General features: G+C 32.1%; 1 protein-coding gene across 4 annotated transcripts in view; it reads left to right on the top strand.

Moving 5' to 3' along the window:
- L3MBTL3 (L3MBTL histone methyl-lysine binding protein 3) overlaps positions 1 to 21,442 on the top strand; it is a 144,685-nt gene that overhangs the window by 28,220 nt on the left and 95,023 nt on the right. For all 4 annotated transcript variants that reach the window (XM_074309862.1, XM_074309859.1, XM_074309861.1 and 1 more), the window contains exons 4-8: positions 3,506 to 3,617; positions 5,214 to 5,373; positions 7,304 to 7,439; positions 14,000 to 14,050; positions 20,707 to 20,791. In XM_074309862.1, coding sequence (XP_074165963.1) covers positions 3,506 to 3,617; positions 5,214 to 5,373; positions 7,304 to 7,439; positions 14,000 to 14,050; positions 20,707 to 20,791 — 544 coding nt within the window. The remainder of the gene's footprint in view (positions 1 to 3,505; positions 3,618 to 5,213; positions 5,374 to 7,303; positions 7,440 to 13,999; positions 14,051 to 20,706; positions 20,792 to 21,442) is intronic.

Genomic DNA, 21,442 nt, shown 5'->3' with positions numbered 1-21,442 from the left:
GCTTCAGAATTTGAGTGTTTTAGAGCGAAAGAGTTATAACATATTAGCCTTTATGGAACTCTATCCCTGAAACTTGAATCACAATGTGTTGACAACATAATCAACTTCAATCCTGAATTTTCATCAATATTCAAAGCAATCATTTATTAAATGCTTATATTCCAAAGTGTTAGATGTTGAGAATGCAAAGGTAAAAATGGAACATTTCCTGCCCTTAAGGAACTTAAATTTTTGCAAGGGAGATAATATTTGCATTTATAAGTATATTCAAACATAAAAGGTAACATGTTGGAGAAGGCACTAGAAGTAGGAGAAGGAGGGATCAAGAAAGACTTTGTCTAGAAGGTGTTTTGAAGTAAGTTTGAAGAAAACAAGGGATTTTTCCAGGTTGAGATGAGAAGAAATTATATACTAAAGAAATAGGGTCAACCAGGGCAAAGACACAGATTTTAGAGATGGAGTGGTATATGTGAGGAATATTAAAAAGACTAATTTAACTGCATTGTGGAATGAAGAAAAAGGAGAAATGTAGGAAGGTTAGAAGTAGGGTATAAAAGGGTTTTGAATGCCCATCAGAGGAGTTAATATTTTATCGTAGAAACAGAGGGAGCCACTGGAGTTTATTAAGCAGGAGAATGATTTGGTTGGATCTGAGTTTTAGCAAAATCATTTTGGAAATTGTGTGCAGGATAATTTGGTGAAAAGGGAGATTTGAGGCAGTGCTACTAATTGGGAAGTTATAATTGTGCAGGAGAGAAGTTATCAAAGGTATGCATCAGGGTTGCTGCCATATAAGTGCAGAGGAAGTGGTGGCCATGAGAAATGTTGCTGAGATGTGTTTTAATTACCCTAAAAACAAGAATAACAGCAGAGGTGAAAAAGCAAAACGCTTGATCCTATCTATTTTTGTAAAATAGAATAGGAGAAAGTAAATAAAATAATAAATGACAAATGAAACTCTGATGTTTATTTGAGGCATTATTAATTTTTGAGAGGTAACAAATTTTCCTAAAAATTTACTGTGCTGGAACAGCTAGGTGGTACAGTGGATAGACCATCTGCCCTGAAGTCAGGAGGACTTGAATTCAATCTGGCCTTAGACACTTAACACTTCCTACCTTTATGACCCTGGGCAAGTCATTGCCCAATTGCCTCAGCCAATTTTTTTTTCTTACTGTGCTAAAAGTTAGTAAAAACTTTAATAAAAAGGTTGCCACATCTATGCTTGAACCTCAGAGTTTGAAGATTATTGGCTCTCTGCTTAAAGAATAGGTGATTTGGGATCAGAATATTAAGATGAGTCCTGGTGATTGAGACCTATTATTTTACTGCTGAAGCCATCAAAATTTATAGTCTCTATGTTACAGGTTTATATTTTAAGCAACATCAATGGCAACTTGCATAGATAGTAGGTGTTTAATAGATAGTTGTTGAATTTTATTTTCACATGAGGTATTTTGATCCATTTGTGGAAAGAAGTCTGGTTTGATAGATTTAGCAGCAGTTTAGAAATTTGATTTGATGTGTTATCTAATTTTTCACATATGTCCCTATGTTTCTTAATAGTAGAGTCATCTATATCAACACTAATTTGTCCCAACAGTGAAATAAAGAATGAAGTATAAAAAGGAAATATGAATTTCCTAATAGGAATTTTTAAATTCACATACATTGTCTTTGATAGACTTCGGGTATTTCCCCCCAAAATGATACTGATACTATTAGATTTATTAATTAGCAGTAATTATTATGACATCCTGTTTTGTCTAACCTTGCCCAGTAGACGGTAGTGTTAGTCTGGTTTTGCAGCTTGCAGTTTTCATTCTTTTGGGTCCTGATTTTGAACTTTTCACTTTAGTATCAGGTTTGTATTGGTTTAGAAAAGTCAAATCTTCCATCTTCATTTTCTTTTACTTAACTAAATGATAGTCTGCTTATTTCTTTCTGTCATTTCTTTCCAGGCACAGTAATATTTTCTCCTTTGTTTCACATTTGTAGGATTAAGTCCTTTCTTTCTGACATGTCCAAGAAAATTCTAATTATATTCACATTTTGTATGTGAGGGGGGAAAGGTCCCAGAAGGAAAGAAGAAAGGGTTGTCTGTCAGAGGAGAACTGAGTCTTTCCCTGGAAAAGATGCTCTTTTGGTCTGTTTCTTCTTACCTACCTCTCTTTACGCTCATCTCACTGGGAACCACACTTTTGCCTGGCTTTGAAAGCATCCTTGATACATGCAAATGAGAGAAGACATTTTCACTTGTTTTCAACAGTTTTTCTGACTTGTTAGCATGCATCAACTCTTGCTTTAAGAGAGAAATATTGAGTTATCAGCATAGCAAATAAATGCTTTGCTAATTTAATAGAATCCTTTTCTTGAGATTTTTCAGTCTTATATAAACTCCAAGTAAATAAAATAACTTTATTTTTATATACAGTAAATAGTAAAGATTTAGTTGCCAGATAAAATGCTTATTTAGAAAATAATTGTCTGAAATAGATAAGTGCTAAAAGGAGCAGCCTTTAAATTCTGCTTTTTTTTTTTGAAGTAGGCTTTGTTGAATGTAAAGTAATCATGATTTTTAATTAATATTTGTTTCTATAAAATAGAATTCAAACAAAATTGAGTTTTAATTAGTTAATGATCCCATTATTTCAAAGAAGAAAAGATTAGAGCAAATAGAAGATAGTATTTTGTTTTTAAATTTTTAAAGAACTCATTAACTGTCCTATTTGAGGAAAATATTTTGTTAGGTGCGGGCATTGCAGTAACAGAAAATTTCCAGCCAATACCTTTGCTGCTTTCTTTGATTATTCTCTTTCAGAGATTGAAATGTCCTGAAGAAGAAATTGCCCTTTCAGGTTGCTTCTTAAAAGCTAAATTGGCTTGTGCTTGTTAGATATGTCTTGTTCTTACAGCTACTTCCACTCCTCTGCAAGGACAGAGAGAGGAATTCAATGGGGAGCAGAAGGAGGTATTGTACAAGGAATTGTGGCTTCCTATACGTGTCCAGTACCATTTCTGTGACAGACCTCTTATCTTCACTTTTGCCCTTCCTAATCTAAATGTTCTAGTTGTTTTTCAAGAATAAAACATGATACTGAATTTCTATTTAGCACCTGGAATTTAGAGCTGAAAGTGACTTTATTCATCATAAATTCTAATCCCCTCACTTTACAAAGGAGAAAACATAAGCCATAGAGAATGGATGACTTACACAATTAGAATTTATGTATGATCTCTTCTAATTTACCATTAAGCTGTGCAGAATATTACCATTTTTATTATTTATTATGTCTTTAGAGTAATAGATTGTTATTTCCTATATTAGAAATGCTGCTATTTTTCCTTATTTTTTTTAAAAAGTGGTATTTTTATTACCCATGTAGACATAATTGTTTAAAACATCTAAATAATATGTTTTACAACTAAACTTTGTTTACTATTAAATAGACACTAGACTAAAGACCTTAATAAATCTTGCCTCATTTCTTTGGTATTCTTGCAGTTTCGGGTAAATGAATTTGGAGCCTTGGAAGTAATTACAGATGAGACTGAGATAGAAAGTGTTAAAAAGGCTACAGCTACCACAACCTGGATGGTACCTACTGCACAAGAAGGTCAGAAAGAAATGACTTTTATTTTTCTTTTCTTTCTTTTCTGTTTTGAACATTTTAAAGTATAATATAAATATATATTGTATATCAATATTTAAAGTCTTGCAACAGGAAAAAACTCTTTGGTTTCAAGGGATGTATAAACTGGGATGGGAAAACATCTTTATTTTAATATAATTGATTCCCCTTGTAATTCTATGTATTAGTTTAAAGACTATTCTGAGAAGGGGTCTATAGACTTCACCAGACTGTCAGAGAAACGGTTTTCTAACCCCCCCAAAAAGTAAAGAATTGCTGGCTTACAAGAATTTGGGGCTTATACACTTCTCTTTTTTGTTCATTTTTTGTGTATGAAACATCTATATTTGTTCATGTTTAAGTTCATAATAAAATAAAGACTTTAAATCTAAAATAGCACTGGAAAATAGGCATGGAATATATTCATATATAAATTTTAACAAGATAAAGAAATAGGATAAACTCTTAACATTTTAAAATAGCTGTAGTTTTTTAGTTTTAGATTGGATTAGTAGAAAATGAATAGGAAGATTGGTAATTCTCTAGCTAACTCATAAAATGATAGCCCATGCAAGTACTTTTGCAAAAGTATCACCACTTTTCTTTAATTTACCAAATATTTTGGACAAAAATGCATTTTGAAGTCCAAAGAAAATGTCTTGTGATTGTATATATTTGGTCTTTGGCACAAAAAGGAAAATGGAGATGTGTTGATATTTTGAATTTAAGCTATATTTGCACTGTAATACAGATTTTAAAAAATCTATATTAATCAAAAGTCTATTTGCATGGACCATCGTTTGGGTGCTGTAGCAAATACTTTTCTGATATCATCCAAAAAGAACCACTTTCTGAAATCCTGAACTTCAAATTGATTTCTAGGGTAGTCTCAATTTACTGGCAAGTTGATATTTCTCCTTTCCTGTAAAATTTTCAGTAGAATGGAGCTTAGATAGATTATTATTTGGCCTTATTACAGGTATTCTTTCTGTTTTTTAAACTCTAACTCCATTTTCTGCCCATTATCTGCCTTTCTATCTTCAGATCATTTAAAACATAACTCTTAGGGGCAGCTGAGTGGTGCAGTGGATAGTACACCACCTTTAGAGTCAGGATCACTTGAGTTCAGATCTGGCCTCAGGTGCTTAATATTTACTAGCAGTGTGACTTTGGACAAATCACTTAACCTCAATTGCCTCACCCCCAAAATAAATAAATAAAGTATTCCCTTTTATGGTTAGTCAAAGTGTTGCAAAAGTATCACATTGTATAAAAGAAAGAACACTTAACTTAGATTCAGAAGATGGGTTCAGTTCCTCACTTTATCTACCATTTATCAGTTTTACAACTGGGTAAGTCACTTGAATTTTCTGATCATCAGTTTCCTTATTTGTAAAATAGATTTTTCCTATTTATCTTGTAGAGTGGTTATAAGAATAAAATATGAAAATATTATATAAATTCCTTCATAACTACAAAGCACAATATGGCTATTATTGACATTGTCATGCTGATGATGATATATTTTAGAAAAAGATTGAAATGCTACTAATTTAATGATGCTCTTCTTTTACCTTTTAGTTTTTTCAGAGAAGACAGGGGTGCCTTTCCGGTTGAAGGAAACAATGAAAGTAGAAGGACTTCAATTCTGTGAAAACTGTTATCAGTATGGCACTGTAGATGAGTTTCTTTCTGGAGGAAAATTTTGCAGTCAGAAATGTGCCCGTCAGAACAAAGACAAGTAAATTTGTTTTTGTCATGTGTAAAATGGGATTTGTAGACCTAAAGATAATGGAGAATGCTTTTTCTAATTTATGTCAATTACTTTTTAATTAAAAAACCATTTTTAATGCTAAAAATAGTTTTGATAAACATTTTTAAGCACTATGTTAGGAATTGTGGTAATTCTTAGTTGGTAGGAATATTCTTACAAATACATAAGAGAGTTTCTATTTTCAAAGTGCCCCTTTCCAATGGGGAAAATTTACCAGTTTTTAACACTCTGAGATATTCCAGTAGATATAAAAGAACTGAAAAAAAAGAGTTTATATAGACCTTCTGAACTTTTGTTACATAAAATTTATTTAGAAGATATATATTATGTGTTCCCTCTTGCAAACTTTCAGGGACTGACTAATGGGATAGTTCCTTGGGAGGATAGAGTTGGTTACAATTAATTTAGCAAAGTAATAATAAAATTGCCATTTGTATCCCCTTTTATACTTAATTTTATTTTTTCATATAATTTTGTCTTATTGATACTTGTTTCTTTTCTTTTCTTGTAACTCTGTCTCTTCATGTTAATTCTCTGCCTCTTTGCCTCTAATTTTTTTTTCAAGATTTTTCTTTTAATGTTTTAAGTATACTTAAAATTTTTGATAGGTTTTTTGATTCTGACTTCCATTATTTTGTTACTTCTTTTTGTGCTTCATAAGTTCCTTGAGTATTACTATAGCAATTGCCTCTTTTTATTGTATTTATTAGATAGTCAGTAATATGATTTTTAAAGAAAAATTCTATAGCATGAAAGTTGATAAGTATTAGTACCATGGTTAAAATGGAAAGAATACAGACTCTGGAATATGAAAATTGGGATTCAAATGCCTTTTAATACTCATTTTGATATTAGGAAATTCATTTAACTTCCCTAGGCTTCATTTCTTCATTTCTAACACTATGTAGCCTCTGAGGTCCCTTCCAGTTCTAGATCTTTGAGTTTATTAATTTAGCTGTGTAGAACAAGTTATTTGCTTGTTTGTTTTAGTAAAAAAAAACAAAAAAAAACAAACCCATGAGCTCTTTGAGAGCAGAGGCTATAATTTTTACTTTCTTTGTATCCCCACTGTTTAAGCAATACTCTGCATATAGAAAATACACAATAAATTCTTGTTTACTGGTAAAAGTAGTTGTGCTGAGACCTTTCATTTGTAACAAAGGTTTTGAAAGTCATTTGAAGGAAAATAATCAATGTTTTTATCTAGTTATATAGTAGTGCATATGACTAGTCAGTCAGCCCAGTGCCGGACTACATTTTAGAAGGGGAGTGTGGTATATCCTGACATATGCTGGTATTTGAATTGTTTCCATTTTAGATATCTTAATAAAATCAATTTATTATCAAAATAGGTTTTTGATTACATATATTGCAAGTATTGTGTATTTTATATTGCATTCATTTGACACATTTAGTGGAGCTTTCTGATGTTAAATGGACACATCATTTTTTAATTGTTTCTTGCTAAATGATATTTTACAAAATTAGCCTTTTGCAATTGAGTTTTGTTTGAATAATAGCTGGCTAAATCCAACTTTTAAAGTAAACTAGAAGACACTTTTTTTTTTTTTAAATAATAAGATTCATTATTAGTTTAGAAGACAGATATGAAAGGCAAATAATTTTTAACTTGGGGATATAACTCATTCAACATATGTTACTGTTGTCTCTTTTGTAATTAATATAACATAATTTTCACTTTCTCTAACCTGACAGCTGCCATGTGCATTAGTGGCTTTAAGTATGCTCTATATGCTGTCCAGTTATTTTCCAGTTCTTCCCTTTAGTTAAAAATGTTTCTATTAGAGAAATTAAATATTTTTAATGATTTCTTCATTAATAATTATATAGTTATTTGGCAGATGGTGGCTCAGTAATATTTGTTTTATTTTTACAGCAGAGAACATAAGGAAGAAAAAGATGTAGGTGAAGACAATGAAGAAGATGACTCTAAGTGTAGTCGGAAGAGGAAAGCAAAATTACCTCTCAGAGCAGAGCCTAAGGAAGATGGAGAAGAAAGAGAAGATGAAAATGTTAGTATCTTTTTTTCTGTGATTAATTTATGGACAATAGTTACATTTACTCAATAGAAGGATTAATTTTTATAATGTTAACACTGATATATTTAGTAATCATAAAAATACAATATTTTATTGTGAATGTATTGCTGCTGCTTCCTTCCTTCAGTACTGCTGTTTTCATACTCACAGGGCAGCCATTTTTCAGTTCAACAAAATCTATAAAGTATTGAAGCATCTTCATATCATTCTACCACTGAAATAGAAGGTTGAGATAGAATACTCTATCCAGGCTTTTGCAACTGTTTCATTGACAAAAAGCTTAAAGATAATAATGCAATCCTTATTAGTCCACCATATTGGACCTTCTCCTTGAGTACAAGTGGACCATAAAATTAATTGTGCTGGAATTCTCCTTAATGCTATTTTATTTATACTTCTACTTTTCCTAGTATTTAGTAGAGAGTTTTAATTTTAAGTAGATGAAAAGTAAATTCATGGTATTTTTTCTTGAAGTAATTCTTGGTGATTTTATGATGAACCGGTGGAAATGAGAATAGGAGAATCTACCTACTTTCCCAAATCTTGACAGAGTAAATAGAAACTATAGACATTTCTATAACTATCATCAGTTGTTTTTAAAAGGCAGTAAGGTGGTACCTCTTAACTCTGAAGATAGGAGCATTTTACTAATGGAGTCCAAGTAGTTTTGGTTTTTTGACCCCTTTGTGTAATTTGTAATTTTGGTTAATATACTATCCTTGCCTTAATCTAAGTCATTGATAAGTATGTTAAATGCTATAGGGTGAAGCACAGATCTTCTTTCTAAAATTAAAAGCAATTCCTCTAGTCCAGCCATTCAGCCATTCCTGAATCTACCAATTCTACCTGATCTAACAATCTAGTAGCCCTATGGAAAAAGAAATGAGGTTAGTTTGACCTGATTCATCCTTGATGAAGCTATATTCATTTACTCCCATTTAAAATGAGAAAATTAGGGGCAGCTAGTTGGTGCAGTGGATAAAGAACCAGCCCTAAAATCAGTAAGACCTGAGTTCAAATGTGGCCTCAGACACTTAACACTTCCTTAGCTGTGTGACCCTGGGCAAGTCACTTAACTCCAATTGCCTCAGCAAAAATAAAATAAAATGAGGAAATTAGATGACATGGGATTCTTGAGGTTGAATGTGGCCCCTCAAACTTACTAGCTGTGTAAACCTGGGCAAATCACTCAACAATGTTTGTGTCAAATCTTCATCAGAATTCAAGAAGGTTTTGAAATAGCAAACCACTTCAGTATCTTCATCAAGAAAACCCCAAATGGGATCACAAAGAATTAGGCATAGACTGAAATGATTAAATAAGTAGAAAGCTGGTTTATAGTTTTCAGAGTTCTTTTACTCTTTTTTGAAAATTAGGGATTTGCCCTTTTTAATTCTAATTTCTTCTTCAGGATCATTTAGAGGTCACTGATTGACTTAATAATCACATCCACCACATTTTTCTGTATCCTGGAATACCGTTCAATTAGGTTGGTTGAACTAAACCCATCTAGGATAGTTTTAAACTATCTAAACTAAAACACAGCAAGAGAGCTGTGTTTCTATTTTTGATTGATTTCATCTCCCAATGAACCAATTTTTTTTCTGTCCATTTAAGTCTAAAGATTTGTCCAAAGATGCAGGAAATAGAAAACAAATAAAATAACAGCTGAGTATTTCTGATTTTCCTTCGTCATTTTACATTCTCCCAACTTGACATAAGTTGTCTTATCTTCTCTTTGACTCACCCCTTTGCTTGAAATATACTCCAAAATAATTTTTTGTTAACTTGTGTATCTTTGTATTCCTTGTTTAGTGCTTGTCCCTTTGTCTGTATTTTCTTTATTAAAGATATATTGGTTCCCATGTATTTATATCAGTCTTTTTGCGTCTTCAGAATCTTATTCTTGAGAGTCTTCCATTTCTTATGGCCTGACCTGACTTCTATAGAATTTTAGATTATGGAATCTTACCTATTCATTTTTTGAACCTTTGAAATCTTTTTGCCCCAAATCTCAGGAGCATGTCAGACAATATCTGGCTTTCTTCTTCTTTTTCACAAATTATAAGACTGAGTGATTCCTTTCCAAGAAGGTATTCCCATCATTTCTAAGTTAATAATTAATTCCTATTTGGTAACTGAGAAACATTTCCTAAGTCGCTCTTCCCTCTGTTGTTCCCACCTTTTTTGAAGGATGAAATCGTTAAATCAAATCAAAAGTTATTTGCTTATTTACTCTTGGCAGAGAGAGAGTTCTATCAGATAATTGAAATCCTTATCACTACATATTACACCTCTGTGCCAGCCTTTGATCTGTTTCTTGAACCACTAACTTATTTATTCTTTTAGATGAGGTTTTCTATACTCTGATGACAATATTACATCTGTTTCATTCTATATGTATCATTATCATGCTTCTGTCTTCCTTTTCTTGGACTTTATCATATGGGAATATCTTCTTTATATTTTATGCTATTTTCTTTTAGCTCTTCTGTATTTATTAAAGTAGATATTGTTCCCTAGAGCTACATTCTAATGATGATTTGCCTTCCCACCAAACTCAGTGTTGATAACTATGAAGTCTAGTTAGCTTCATTGCATTGGGATCTGTAGTTGCTTTGCCTGTTAACTCATATTTTGGGCAATATGTGTATAGAAATATCTAAGACTAGGTTTTACAGATTACTCCTTTCTTGAGTTAGATAGACTATCAATTTAGGGCCATTGTTTAAACTGCATTACATTATAGTATTCCTCATAAACGGTATCCTCTACATTTCTTGCAACTTCCTTTTGTTCCACCTCTTTCTGTTTTTCCTGCCCACTACATTCTATTATACCTTACTTTTCTTCCTATGAAATCTCAATTTTATGCTGTCCATGACCTTTCACTGTTTTGTTCCATTGTTGTTATCACCACTCATTCTTCTTCAGACTTGTTGCAGAATGTTCCCAGGGGAAGTCACATAAGAATACTAAATGGGCCTGTGATGGATTTATGTTATCCTACGTTACCTGAGTTTGAATTGCCTCATACCTTTTATTCTTCCTTAGAAAACTCTTTATGGAATTCTCTACAGCAACTGTTTTCCCTCATGTTATGTGCACTGTTACCTTTCTCTTGTCTCTCAGCAGATGATATTTTTTTCACCCATCCAAATTAATACCATCTCTTATGAACTCCCACCTTCCACTTAGCTTCTTGAGATACTCCACAGGGTCATTTTTTATTTTCTGCGGTAAGTAGTTCTGGAGGATAAGCCTTCTTGCTAGCACCAACCCTTCTGCTTATACCCTTAATCCTATCCTCTCCCATCTTTACTAGGATTTCTATCCCTCTACCTACTTAATTTTCTTTTTCTTTTAAAATTTTTTATTTAAATTTAAATTTTAAATTTTAAAATATTGATTTCTCTCCCTTCTACTCTTCTTCCCCTCATCCCCCCCAAAAAAAAGAGAAAAGAAGAGGAATTCTAATTATTCATTTCCCCCTTAATTCTCATTGCAATTACTTTTTAAATCCACTATATCACTGAAGCTACTCCCTTTGTGGTGATTAGAGAAGAGATCGGGAACAAAAAGATCAAAACCCTAGTACAGGTGATCAAAACCTGGACTAGAGGAGCTATGGAGTAAGGAAAAGAGGTCAAATTTGAGACATAAATAAGATATGGAAACTGATACATAAATATATACATATATGGAATGAACAGAGTGAAGATTTAAGGATAATTTATTAGCTGCAAATTTCATGGCAAAAAGTGTGATGCCCTCAAAACAAGCAGTAGCTAAAAGGAGAATGAATTTAACAGAAAAGAATGGATTCAGTTGATTTCTATAGGACATGGAGATGTCACGTAGGCATTTGGAGATATGGACACCAGAACGAACGCAGGAAATAAATGTGTAATGGATATATAGATTTGGGAAGTGTATGAGTAGATGATTATTCCAGGGGATTTTTATAGAAACTGAGAGGGGAAATGCATTGAAAAAGTCCCACAATGGAGACAGAAAAGAATTGGTTCCTAAAAGCCAAGAGTATTAATAGAGTAGCATACCAAAAAACCTAGGGAAGAGAGAATATTCCATATGAAAGAAGTAGTTGTCAATGTCATACTGTAGAGAAGTCTAGAAATAGGACACCTAAGAAAGTACCACTGAATTAGCAATAAAGAACTTTTTGTTGTCCACAAAGGAAGTAGCTTCAATGATATAGTGGATTTAAAAAGTAATCAATTTTTTCAAGAGGTCACTTCTGTCATTGTGTATTTATTTTGTATGTATCTAGTATTTTTTTCATCTGTAAAGTAGTATTTTAATATATTTAATAAATATAACTTTTTAATAAAATGCAAGCTCTTTGAAGACATGCATTGACTCTTTGTCAATTGTCTTTTTTTCTCCTTTGAATGCCACAATCCCTGGTAAATAATAGAGATAAGGAATGGGAACTGGAACTGTGATTTCCTTGGAATAGGGGACTCCCACGTAAATATTAAATACTTGAATAAGTGTTTGTTGATTGATTCTGTATCTTATCTGTCTTACTAGGTTTAAATGTAGACCTTTTTCTTTATCTCCTTTTCTTTTAACAAGATTAGATTTTCAGGACTTGAGCAAATGCTTTTTTTTTTTTTTTCTTCTTCAGCATCTCTTTGTTAGGTATACTCTCTGACCAAACACCAAACATTTCTATTTTGTGAGCTATAATCCATAAATCTAAAACCCATTCTGAGATATTGTCTTCTTAACCAGCCATTCATTTCTCAATTATTCTTTCTTTTGCCTCTGATTGGTCACAGTGAAGAAAATACCACTTGTATTCATAAAAATCTTCAGTTCCTTGGCCAAGATTTCATAGTATTTTGAAGTCCTTTATGATTCTCTTTTATTTCATTTATTTTCTTTATTTAATGCATCCCCTTTCCCTTTCTCTACCTTTATAGCTCTTCCTTTTTATTCAGGAACAGAACAGAAGGGGGAGGGAAGGAAGGAAGGGAAGAGAGAAAGAGAGAGATAGAGAGAAAAAGGGAGAGAGAGGGAAAGAGAGGAAGAAAGGGTGAGAGAAGGAGGGAAGGAAGAAGGGAAGACAGAGAGAGACTGTCTAGCAAAAAACCCAACATATGAACCATGTCTGAAACATTTGTAATATTCTACACCCAAAGTCTCCTACTTAAGCAATGAAAGGAGGTACATTTTTCTCACCTTTTCTCTGTGCCCAGGTTGAATTGGAAAGCATTTAGGTTTTTTCCCTGTTTACGTTGTTGTAGTTAATATACACAATTGTTATTGCTCCTATGAAGGAATGAGGAGGACAGCAGGTCACAGTGAAGGTTTAGTGTAGAGGTAAAGCATAGAGGGAGAATGATAGTCAACATTTTAATTAAGAAAATAGAATTTTTATGGAAAATAGTGAAATTTAGGATGTTACTGCCTCTGTATGTGGCTGACATTGTACAGAAGTGTAAGTCTATCCCGGCAATTGAAGAGCTTGAGTTTCTGTGAGGTTGGGATGCATGAGGGAGTCTCAGTATGAATGTTGATGTCTCCTGAGATAAAGAATTGATTCTCTGGAGTTTTCTAATTAAAATATTATATCACTTATAATAGTACTAAATTTTTTTAAAATTCTTTGACAATGTTTATTTTAATTCTTTTTCTTGTCCTATTGGGATCATCAGCATTTCTAAAATGATGTTCAATAGAAAGGGGAGTGGAATCATTACTTTGCTTCAAAATTTATCCTGAAAGCTTTTAGTGTTTCCCCACTGCAAACAATAAGCTTTTGAGAGTATACACACACACACACACACACACACACACACACACATTTACAGACTTACACGCAACACTTTTTAGCATATTAACAAAAGCTCTTCTTTGTCAATGCTTTATAGAGATTTTTGATATAGGGGAAATATTATATTTGCTTAAAGACTTTTTCTTCATCTAATAACAATCGTATGGTTTTGAAATGTATTAGTAATTACTTATGATGTTAGTCTATCTCAGATTTAAGTATTAGTACAAATATAACTTAAATATTTTTCTCAGTTTTTGAAATAATTTATGTAGTATAAGTATTGTTATCTAAATATTTGATATAATTTACCTTTAAATCCATCTAGAACAAGATTAAAAATGTGTTTTCTGTGTTTGAGTTGTTTGGCATTTGTCTAGCATTTTGTTAATTTAGGAATTTTCATTTTTATAGATAATTCTCATTTTTAAAAAATCTTTATTAATATGTAATAAATTCTGACAAGCATTTTATTTATTCTCTATTGTGATTTTGCCTTGTTTGCCTTTTTTCTTCTCTTTATTAGGTAAGCTAAAGATCTTTTGATTTTGTTAATCTTTTTAAAAAGGTTTCTGTTTTATTTACTCTTGGTTTTTTCATATTATTTTTATCCAATTTTCAAGAGTTCTCTTTTAATACTGTTTGTTTTCTTGTTGATTTTCTAATTTTAAAAATTGTATCATCAGCCAGTTAATCCTTTCTTTTTTATTTTGTTAATATGTATTTTTAGAGATACAGTTTTTCTTCTGAGGACTGCTTTAGCCGCATTCCAGAAATTTTGGTAAGTTGTCTTATTTTTATCACTCCCTTTTTGATTGTTATAAATTGTTCTTGAACCTTGTTCTCATATTATTTATTATTCAGGAAACTTTCTAAGTTTGTGTTTAAGTTGTCATCTTTTTCTTTCTTTCACTATATTTCTAGTTTTATTACTAGCAATGGTGAGTAAAAGATGGGTTTAATATTTCTGCCTTTTTAATTTATAATTGTCTTTTTTGTAGCATATGGTTTGTTTATATAACGGGTGTATGAAGAGATATGTATATTTTTTAATGGTCTCCCATTAGAGCATGCTATAAGTCTTTCTGAACTAATTTATTCAACAGTTTGTTCAGTTCTACATTTTCTCTTTTTTTTGTTGTTGTTGGATTTTTCCAACTCTAAAAAAGGAACATTAAAGTCTCCTTTTGCTATGGTATCATGACTTTTGCAATTGTTAACATTTTCTTTATGAATTTAAATGTTGGTGTTTGTTGTATATATGTTTATATTAATTATTCATATTAATTTTTGTGTGTTTGATTTCTTTAGGCATAATGCAGTTTTTCTTTTTATCACTTATAATATTGTGAATTTTTATTTTTGTTTTGTCTAATAGTATGATTGAAATTCTTGCTGTTAAAAATGTCTGATATAAAGAAGTTTTGTTCAAGTTTCATTTTTATTTAGTATGAAACTTTATTTTTTAGAGTTATTTACATGTCAGATTGAATTTTGCTTTTGCTTTTTTTGATTTATTGGGGAGATTGGCTATGAATGTTTAAAGTTATAGTTGTCAAAATTGTATTTTATCTATTTATTTCTTTTGTATTGATTATTTTTGTAACACTACACTTTTAAACCAGTATATTGTCCCTGACATTAATTTTATTTACACTGTCTTGATGCTAATCTGTTCCTACAAGCCTTTTTCCCACAAGCCTTTTTCCCAGATTCCTTGAATTTATTTAATATTTTTCCTTTTTTTTTATTTTTTCTCTCTTTTGACTCATTTTTTTCCTAGCCTAGTAAAATGTATGATTCTAAATCTTCCTTTCCTTATTTTCCTTTTCATTTAAGTATATTCTTTTGCTGATCCCTTTCCCAAGAATGGTTTTCTTTGCTTCAGAGCTCTCATTTGACAGCTTCTTTACAAATTAATTTTGATTCCTTTGGGGAGTTTGTTCATACATATCCTCTCCTGGGATAAGATGTAGCCTTGGAAAATACAGCTCTTTTCCTGAAAAGTGATCTTCTAATGTGGAGATTTCCTTCAGATAAAATCCATTTTAAAATGTTTTTTTTTTCTGTTATCATAGATATAATACTCTTACTCCATGGAAATGTTCCCCTTCTATGATGAGCCCACTTTAACATCTTAGTTCTTTTCCTCCATTTCTTTTATCTTATTCTCCTATCACACTAACTCTTATTGAGAGAATAAAGACATTATCTCATCTCTACTTCCTTTATTTTTCATTTTCCTTCTTTCTATTTATGCAACTTCTCATTGTATGAAACTTCCTATAAAATATTGTATCAGTTATGGAAGGTCATGAGAATGTTGATCAGTTTTTTTCTCCTGATTTTTTTCCACTTAAATATAATTAACTTGCTGATCATGACATCACCTTCTTGACGTCATTGATCCTTTTTGAGAAGGAAGGATTCCTCAGATCATTTTTATCTTTTGGCTGCTTTTTCTTGGTTTTTGTTTGTTTGTTTTCTTTTCCTTGTTTCCTTGCCCTATTCCAAGTGCCTTAAATATATTTAACTTTTTTTCTCTATTTCTCTTTCTTTTTTCATTCTTTTTCCTTGCTCAGTAAAATGTATAATTTTAAATCTTCCTTACTTTCCCTCAACTTTTAAGTATATTCTTTTGCTGGGCTATTTCCTGAAGAGAGACCTTTGATTTTTTTCAAATGTTATTTCTCTTCCATCCTCCAATTTCTTATAATTGTAGAGTATTCCTGAGTTATTCACATTTGTGTTCCTTCATAGCTGAAGGTATTTTTCCTAACTGCTTATAAAATTTGTTTCTGACATTATAATATTTAATTACTTTAACTATATAATTTTTGTGGGTTTTTTTTTATCAATGTCATTTTATGGAAGTGATTGTTTAAGAATTCTGAAATTTTGGGTGTCATTTCTACAGTAAGAATATTCAGGATTTTAATTTGCCATGGTTTTATGGTTTGTTTTTTGTTTTGTTTTCCTAGAAAAACTGTGTTGCTTAAATTATCTCTCTGCATTCTGTTGTGAAGATCAATTGCTTCAATTTTTCTAGAATTCATATGTTCTTTAGCATTGTTGCCTCTTCACAAGTTTTCTCCTACATCAATATTTTTATAATTTAAATTGTCATATTCTCTTTCAAAATATATTTTTGAAATTAAAAAAACAGAAACAAAAAAATCAATCGAGATAGTATATTTTTAGCCTTTGGGATATAAAACAAATCAGCTGTTCTTTTGTTAAAATAATTATTGATTTAATTCCACATTCATCTTTTAAAGGGCAGTTTATATGTCCTGTTATATGTTGATCAATGTCAATGTTTCCATGAAGTATTCTAGCACACAAGCTTTGTTGTAATTCATATGTTATTTGTTGTAAATCTTTTAATACATATCACCACTCTGTGAGATAAGGGGGAAAAAAAAAGAATATATTTTTGAAAGGATGATCATCATTCTCCTATCTACTCAAGTTTATTTAATCAGTTCTTTTTTGAGAATTCTACTTCTAATTTACTAAATATGATTCCTAATACTTTCTTTTAACAGTTTTATTTCTTTTAAAATCATTTTGGATTTACATTGCTTGTTATGTGATCCATGTGATCCCTGTAGAGGTTGCAGAGTTCTTCTTTGGATCAGGGAATTTTACTTCATATAAATTCTATTTATAGTCTTCTTTCCTCCCTTTAGATCTTTTTACTCATTCTACCTTCTAGTTTTGTAAGTATCTCTGTTAGCTTTCTACCCTGGCATTTTGGTCATTTGTCCTTCTTTTTGTGTACCCGCTCAACTCTTTGGTTTTGCTATTTACTCATTGTCTCTTCCCCATTTCTTTACTGTACAAATAATTTTCAAGATGGACATCCTCAGAGCCATTCTTGTTTAAGTCTCTAAGATCCAGAGCCAGATCCTTGCCAAGAATTAATTTTGGTAGAGATAATGCTTGCTTCAGTCACGTTTCTCTTAAGTGGGAACTCTTTCCCCTTTAGCCTATGGTGGTCTTTGTGGCCAATGTTTTAAATTCCACCTCCTCTCCATGCTTTCTTTTTGAAAGAACCCAACCCCTCCTGCTTTCATTTTCCTTCATTACGGTGAACAAAATCTTATCTACCACCTCTTACGGGATGAGAGTTGAGTTCAAACTGAATCATTCTCATGGGGTTCCCTACAGTTAGACATTGAAGTATAATTCTTCTAGTTCTTTTCTTTTATGTTCACTGTGTCCCACATTTGAATTAATTTGGAGAGTGGGGTCACTAACTGGAGACTCAATAAATATTTAAATCCTGTTATGTTATTCCATGAAGTTAGTTGGGGTTAAGTGACTTGCCCAGGGTCACACAGCTAGGATCTCTTAAGTGTCTGAGGTCAGATTTGAACTCAGGTCCTCCTGACTTCAAGGCTGGTGCTCTATCCACTGTACCACCTAGCCGCCCCATTCCATGAAGTTTTTACCTTATATAGTATTTCTTTGTAATGATATAATAGATTAGCTTTAATTACTCTCTGTCTGATATAGATCTCCAATTATTTTTGAAGCATCTACTATGTTTTGGGCACTGTGACACATCCCTATTTTGCAGGACTCCACATTCTGACTTGCTATTCACATGATACATTTAGTAGTACTTTCTTGTTTCTTTTTAACAGTATTTTTTGTAGCTATATGAATCACAATAAGGGAGTGTACTGATCATCAGTTTTGACACTCTTTAGAAGTTTTCCATGTGTCTTAGATTCATATTCTAGGAAAGAGGAAACCTCTTTGTTAAAGGTCACAAAATCAATAACTCCTTCAGTATTTCTCAGCTGGTAGTAAAGAGGAAAATGCTTGTCTTTTGTTTTATTTTTAATGGAAAATAATCCAAGTGAAGAGAACAGAAAAAGGCACAAAGTGTGCAAGACTGCAAACTAAAATTTAAGTGAACCAAAAAATAATTCAAGAAGTATGTTCTAAGAAGTTATAGGTAAACAGATTATAGCAAAGAAGCTATCCATGGAATCAGTGAGAGTATTACTTTGAAATATATAGTGACATGGAAAAGGAAATAATAAAAGACACAAATAAGTTTTATGTATTTACTCCCAAGGAAAATATAAAAAGACAGTTTCAATTAACTTTTAAAACAGGGTCATTAAAGATATTAGATCAAACATGTACAAGATATTCTAGAACTTAGCAAGAAAGGAGGTTCATGGATATAACCAAAAACTTTGGAGCTTCTAGTCACTTTACCAGCTGATGGGTATATTGCTAACCCTGGTACATAAGAAAGATTTTTGGGATGTTCTTAAAACCAAATACTTTTATACTGATGAAATGTAATGTTGTATCAAACCAGCCATCATAACCTGTTCGAAGAAATATAACAAGATTCTTTACTGAGACATCATGTCTGATTAATATCACAGCTTTTTAATGGGGTTAAATATTGGTGTAGATAAGGGAGTCTTTGGATATAATTGGTTACATTTTAAAAAAGCTTTTGAGAAAATTGATTACGTTTCATAATAGTTAATCCTATTGCATTTCTCTTCTGGTCCTTTATGACTTATTTTCAATTTTTGACTATACTTTCTTCTTCTGAATGTTGTGTCTTTCTCTCAAAAAGGGGAAGATAGATCATTTTCCATTTGTTACCCACTCAGTTTGGTTATCCCCTAAAGATCTATTTTGTACTCTTTTCTCTCTCTACACTCTCACTTGATGTTGCATTTCCACGAGTTGAATCATCATCTATGTACCAGTGACTACAACATTTATATGTTTTACTTTACTCTTCCTATAGTGCTGGTTTCTTGCTCGATATCATCATCTGGGCATCTCCTTACCATCTCAAATTCAACATGTTCAAAATCGAAATGATTATCTTCTCCCCTAAGCCTCCCTCCTCCAAAATTCCATCTTTTTGTTTAGAGCACCATCATCCTTTTAGTCATCCAGTTTTTGACCTTTACTCTTCCTTTTTGATTTTGCTCTTGCTCAACCTCCCATAGCTATTTGGTTTCAAAGTCTTATCAGTTGTACTCCTTACACATCTCTTATCTATCCCTTTCTCTTGAATCATATGGGTGCTACCTTGGTAAAGTCCATATCATCTTTACTTTCATCTATTTAATAACCTTCTAATGGATCTCACTACATCTACTTTCCTCCTCTCTCTGATCCTTCTTTTATGTGGCTGCCAACATAATCTTCCATAGAGTCTAAGGTTTATCTTGTCAGCCTGCTCATAGATTATCAGTGGCTTTCCAGGACTCCCTGCAATATGCATCTAATTTACCTTTTCAGCTTCATTTCATATTGTTCCTTTTTATGTGACCTATTAGATTGGCCTATTAGCTTTTCTACAGACTTGACATTGTATCTCTCCATGTTTTCACCACGCCAGCCCCTTTGCCTAGACTACATTTTATTCCTTTCTCCTTGTTTCAGAATCTTTCTCTTCCCTCAATGTTCACTTTAGATACCATGTCTTTTGTTACGCCTCCACTAATTTGCCCTCAGTTGTTACTTTCTTCTTATCTCCTGAAATTATCTTTCTTTTACTTATATATGTTATACCCTCCAGTAGAATATAAACTGGGATTTTGGGGACTGTGCTCTTTCTATCATTGTATCTCCAGGGCCTATACACAGGGCTTTGTAGAGGCTTAGTAAAAGTTGAGCTTAATTTGATGGAAATGACAAGGTCTTTACTAAGGCTGTGTTACTGCTGCTTATTGTTCTCAACTATAACCATACAATTTCCCAAGGAACATTGCTAGAATAAGTTCTATTTTGTGTGTATGTGTGTATGTGGCAAAGGGTGGGGAGGAAGAGGGCAAGGCATGTGCGCATGTGAGTGATACAGAAGAGGGGTTATAAAATAAAATAGGTATTTTTTTTAAGGAAATAAAATTTCCATCAGTGGATACAGATTGCTTGAAGATCATATGAGGTTACGAGAATGGCCTACAGAATGAATGGTAGCTAATTTTCAATGTAAGCAAGTGCAAAATGGAAACAATTCAAATTACTTAGTCTAAAAATATAAGTGTTATCCAGAAAGGATAAACTATTGAATTGAGGCTTTACTTGGGTGTTTAGACCTAATCTTTGAGGTTATAGATAATAGTACCTGTCCCATAATTTATTACTTGGTACCACTTCCAGAAATAAAATGTTGGTTTGACTGAGTTGTGGGTCTAAGTAGACTAAGTTTTGTAATATTTTCTTTAAGAGCTTTTGGCCTAAAGCAACAAAATTGTGTGACAAGATCCATATTCTTTGAACATTTCCTAGCAATATATTTAGCTGCAAGAATAATTACTATAAAGTAAAGCAAAATATAAGATAGAGAATTTATCAGAGAGTTTTATTTTTGTATCTTAACCTTTCCTTGGTGCAGAATTAACAAAATCTGTAAGTCATTAATTTAATTTGTTAATCTAGGAAAACAAGCATGATGGCAGAATCCTGAGGGGCTCTCAGAGAGCCCGAAGAAAAAGACGAAATGATTCCGGTGTTTTAAAACAGAGTAAGTTGATGGCAGATACAATTTACTCCTTGGTATTTTTATTAAAAGGAAAGAATTTCAGCCACTTTATTTCACTGCAATTTTGTGTCTTATTAATGAAGTGTTGCTAATAATTCTTCCTTGATAAATTATTATTTACTAAAAATTTTGCTTGGAAGATTTTTAGATAAAGAATGTAAGCTAATGAGTTAACTTTCTAGAGGTCTTGAAGAAAGTATTACACCTTCCATTCTTTTCACAAATAGAGTTTCTGACTCTTTTGGTAACACCATTTCCCTCATCTCACTTACCTTGGAATCACTGAGAGAAGGGAGAATTGGTATTTTTCTTTCTACTGCCATATCTGGGTCATTCAGTATCTTTTAACTTCCTGCCCCTCCACTGTCCTTGTCTGAGGACCAGCAGAACACTTTCCCAGTTCCTGTGATTTCAGTTGTGCCTGTTTCAGCATATTCCTTTCTGTCCTATTTCCTGTCATCATTCTTGTTGACTTCAACATCTACTTGAAATTTCTTTGAAATCCTCAACTCTGATATATTTTAGCCACCCACTAACATAGCTCCACCATGAACCTCATTATCACTTTTGAACTGCTTTGCCTCTAGTGCCTGAAACCCTGACCTTCCTTTTCTCTTCTCATAACCTTCTTAT

Source organism: Sminthopsis crassicaudata, chromosome 4 (assembly GCF_048593235.1).
Source record: "Sminthopsis crassicaudata isolate SCR6 chromosome 4, ASM4859323v1, whole genome shotgun sequence".
Classification (NCBI taxonomy): Eukaryota; Metazoa; Chordata; class Mammalia; order Dasyuromorphia; family Dasyuridae; genus Sminthopsis; species Sminthopsis crassicaudata.
Note: the sequence above shows the minus strand (reverse complement) of the source record. Positions and strands in the feature narration are given on the sequence as shown.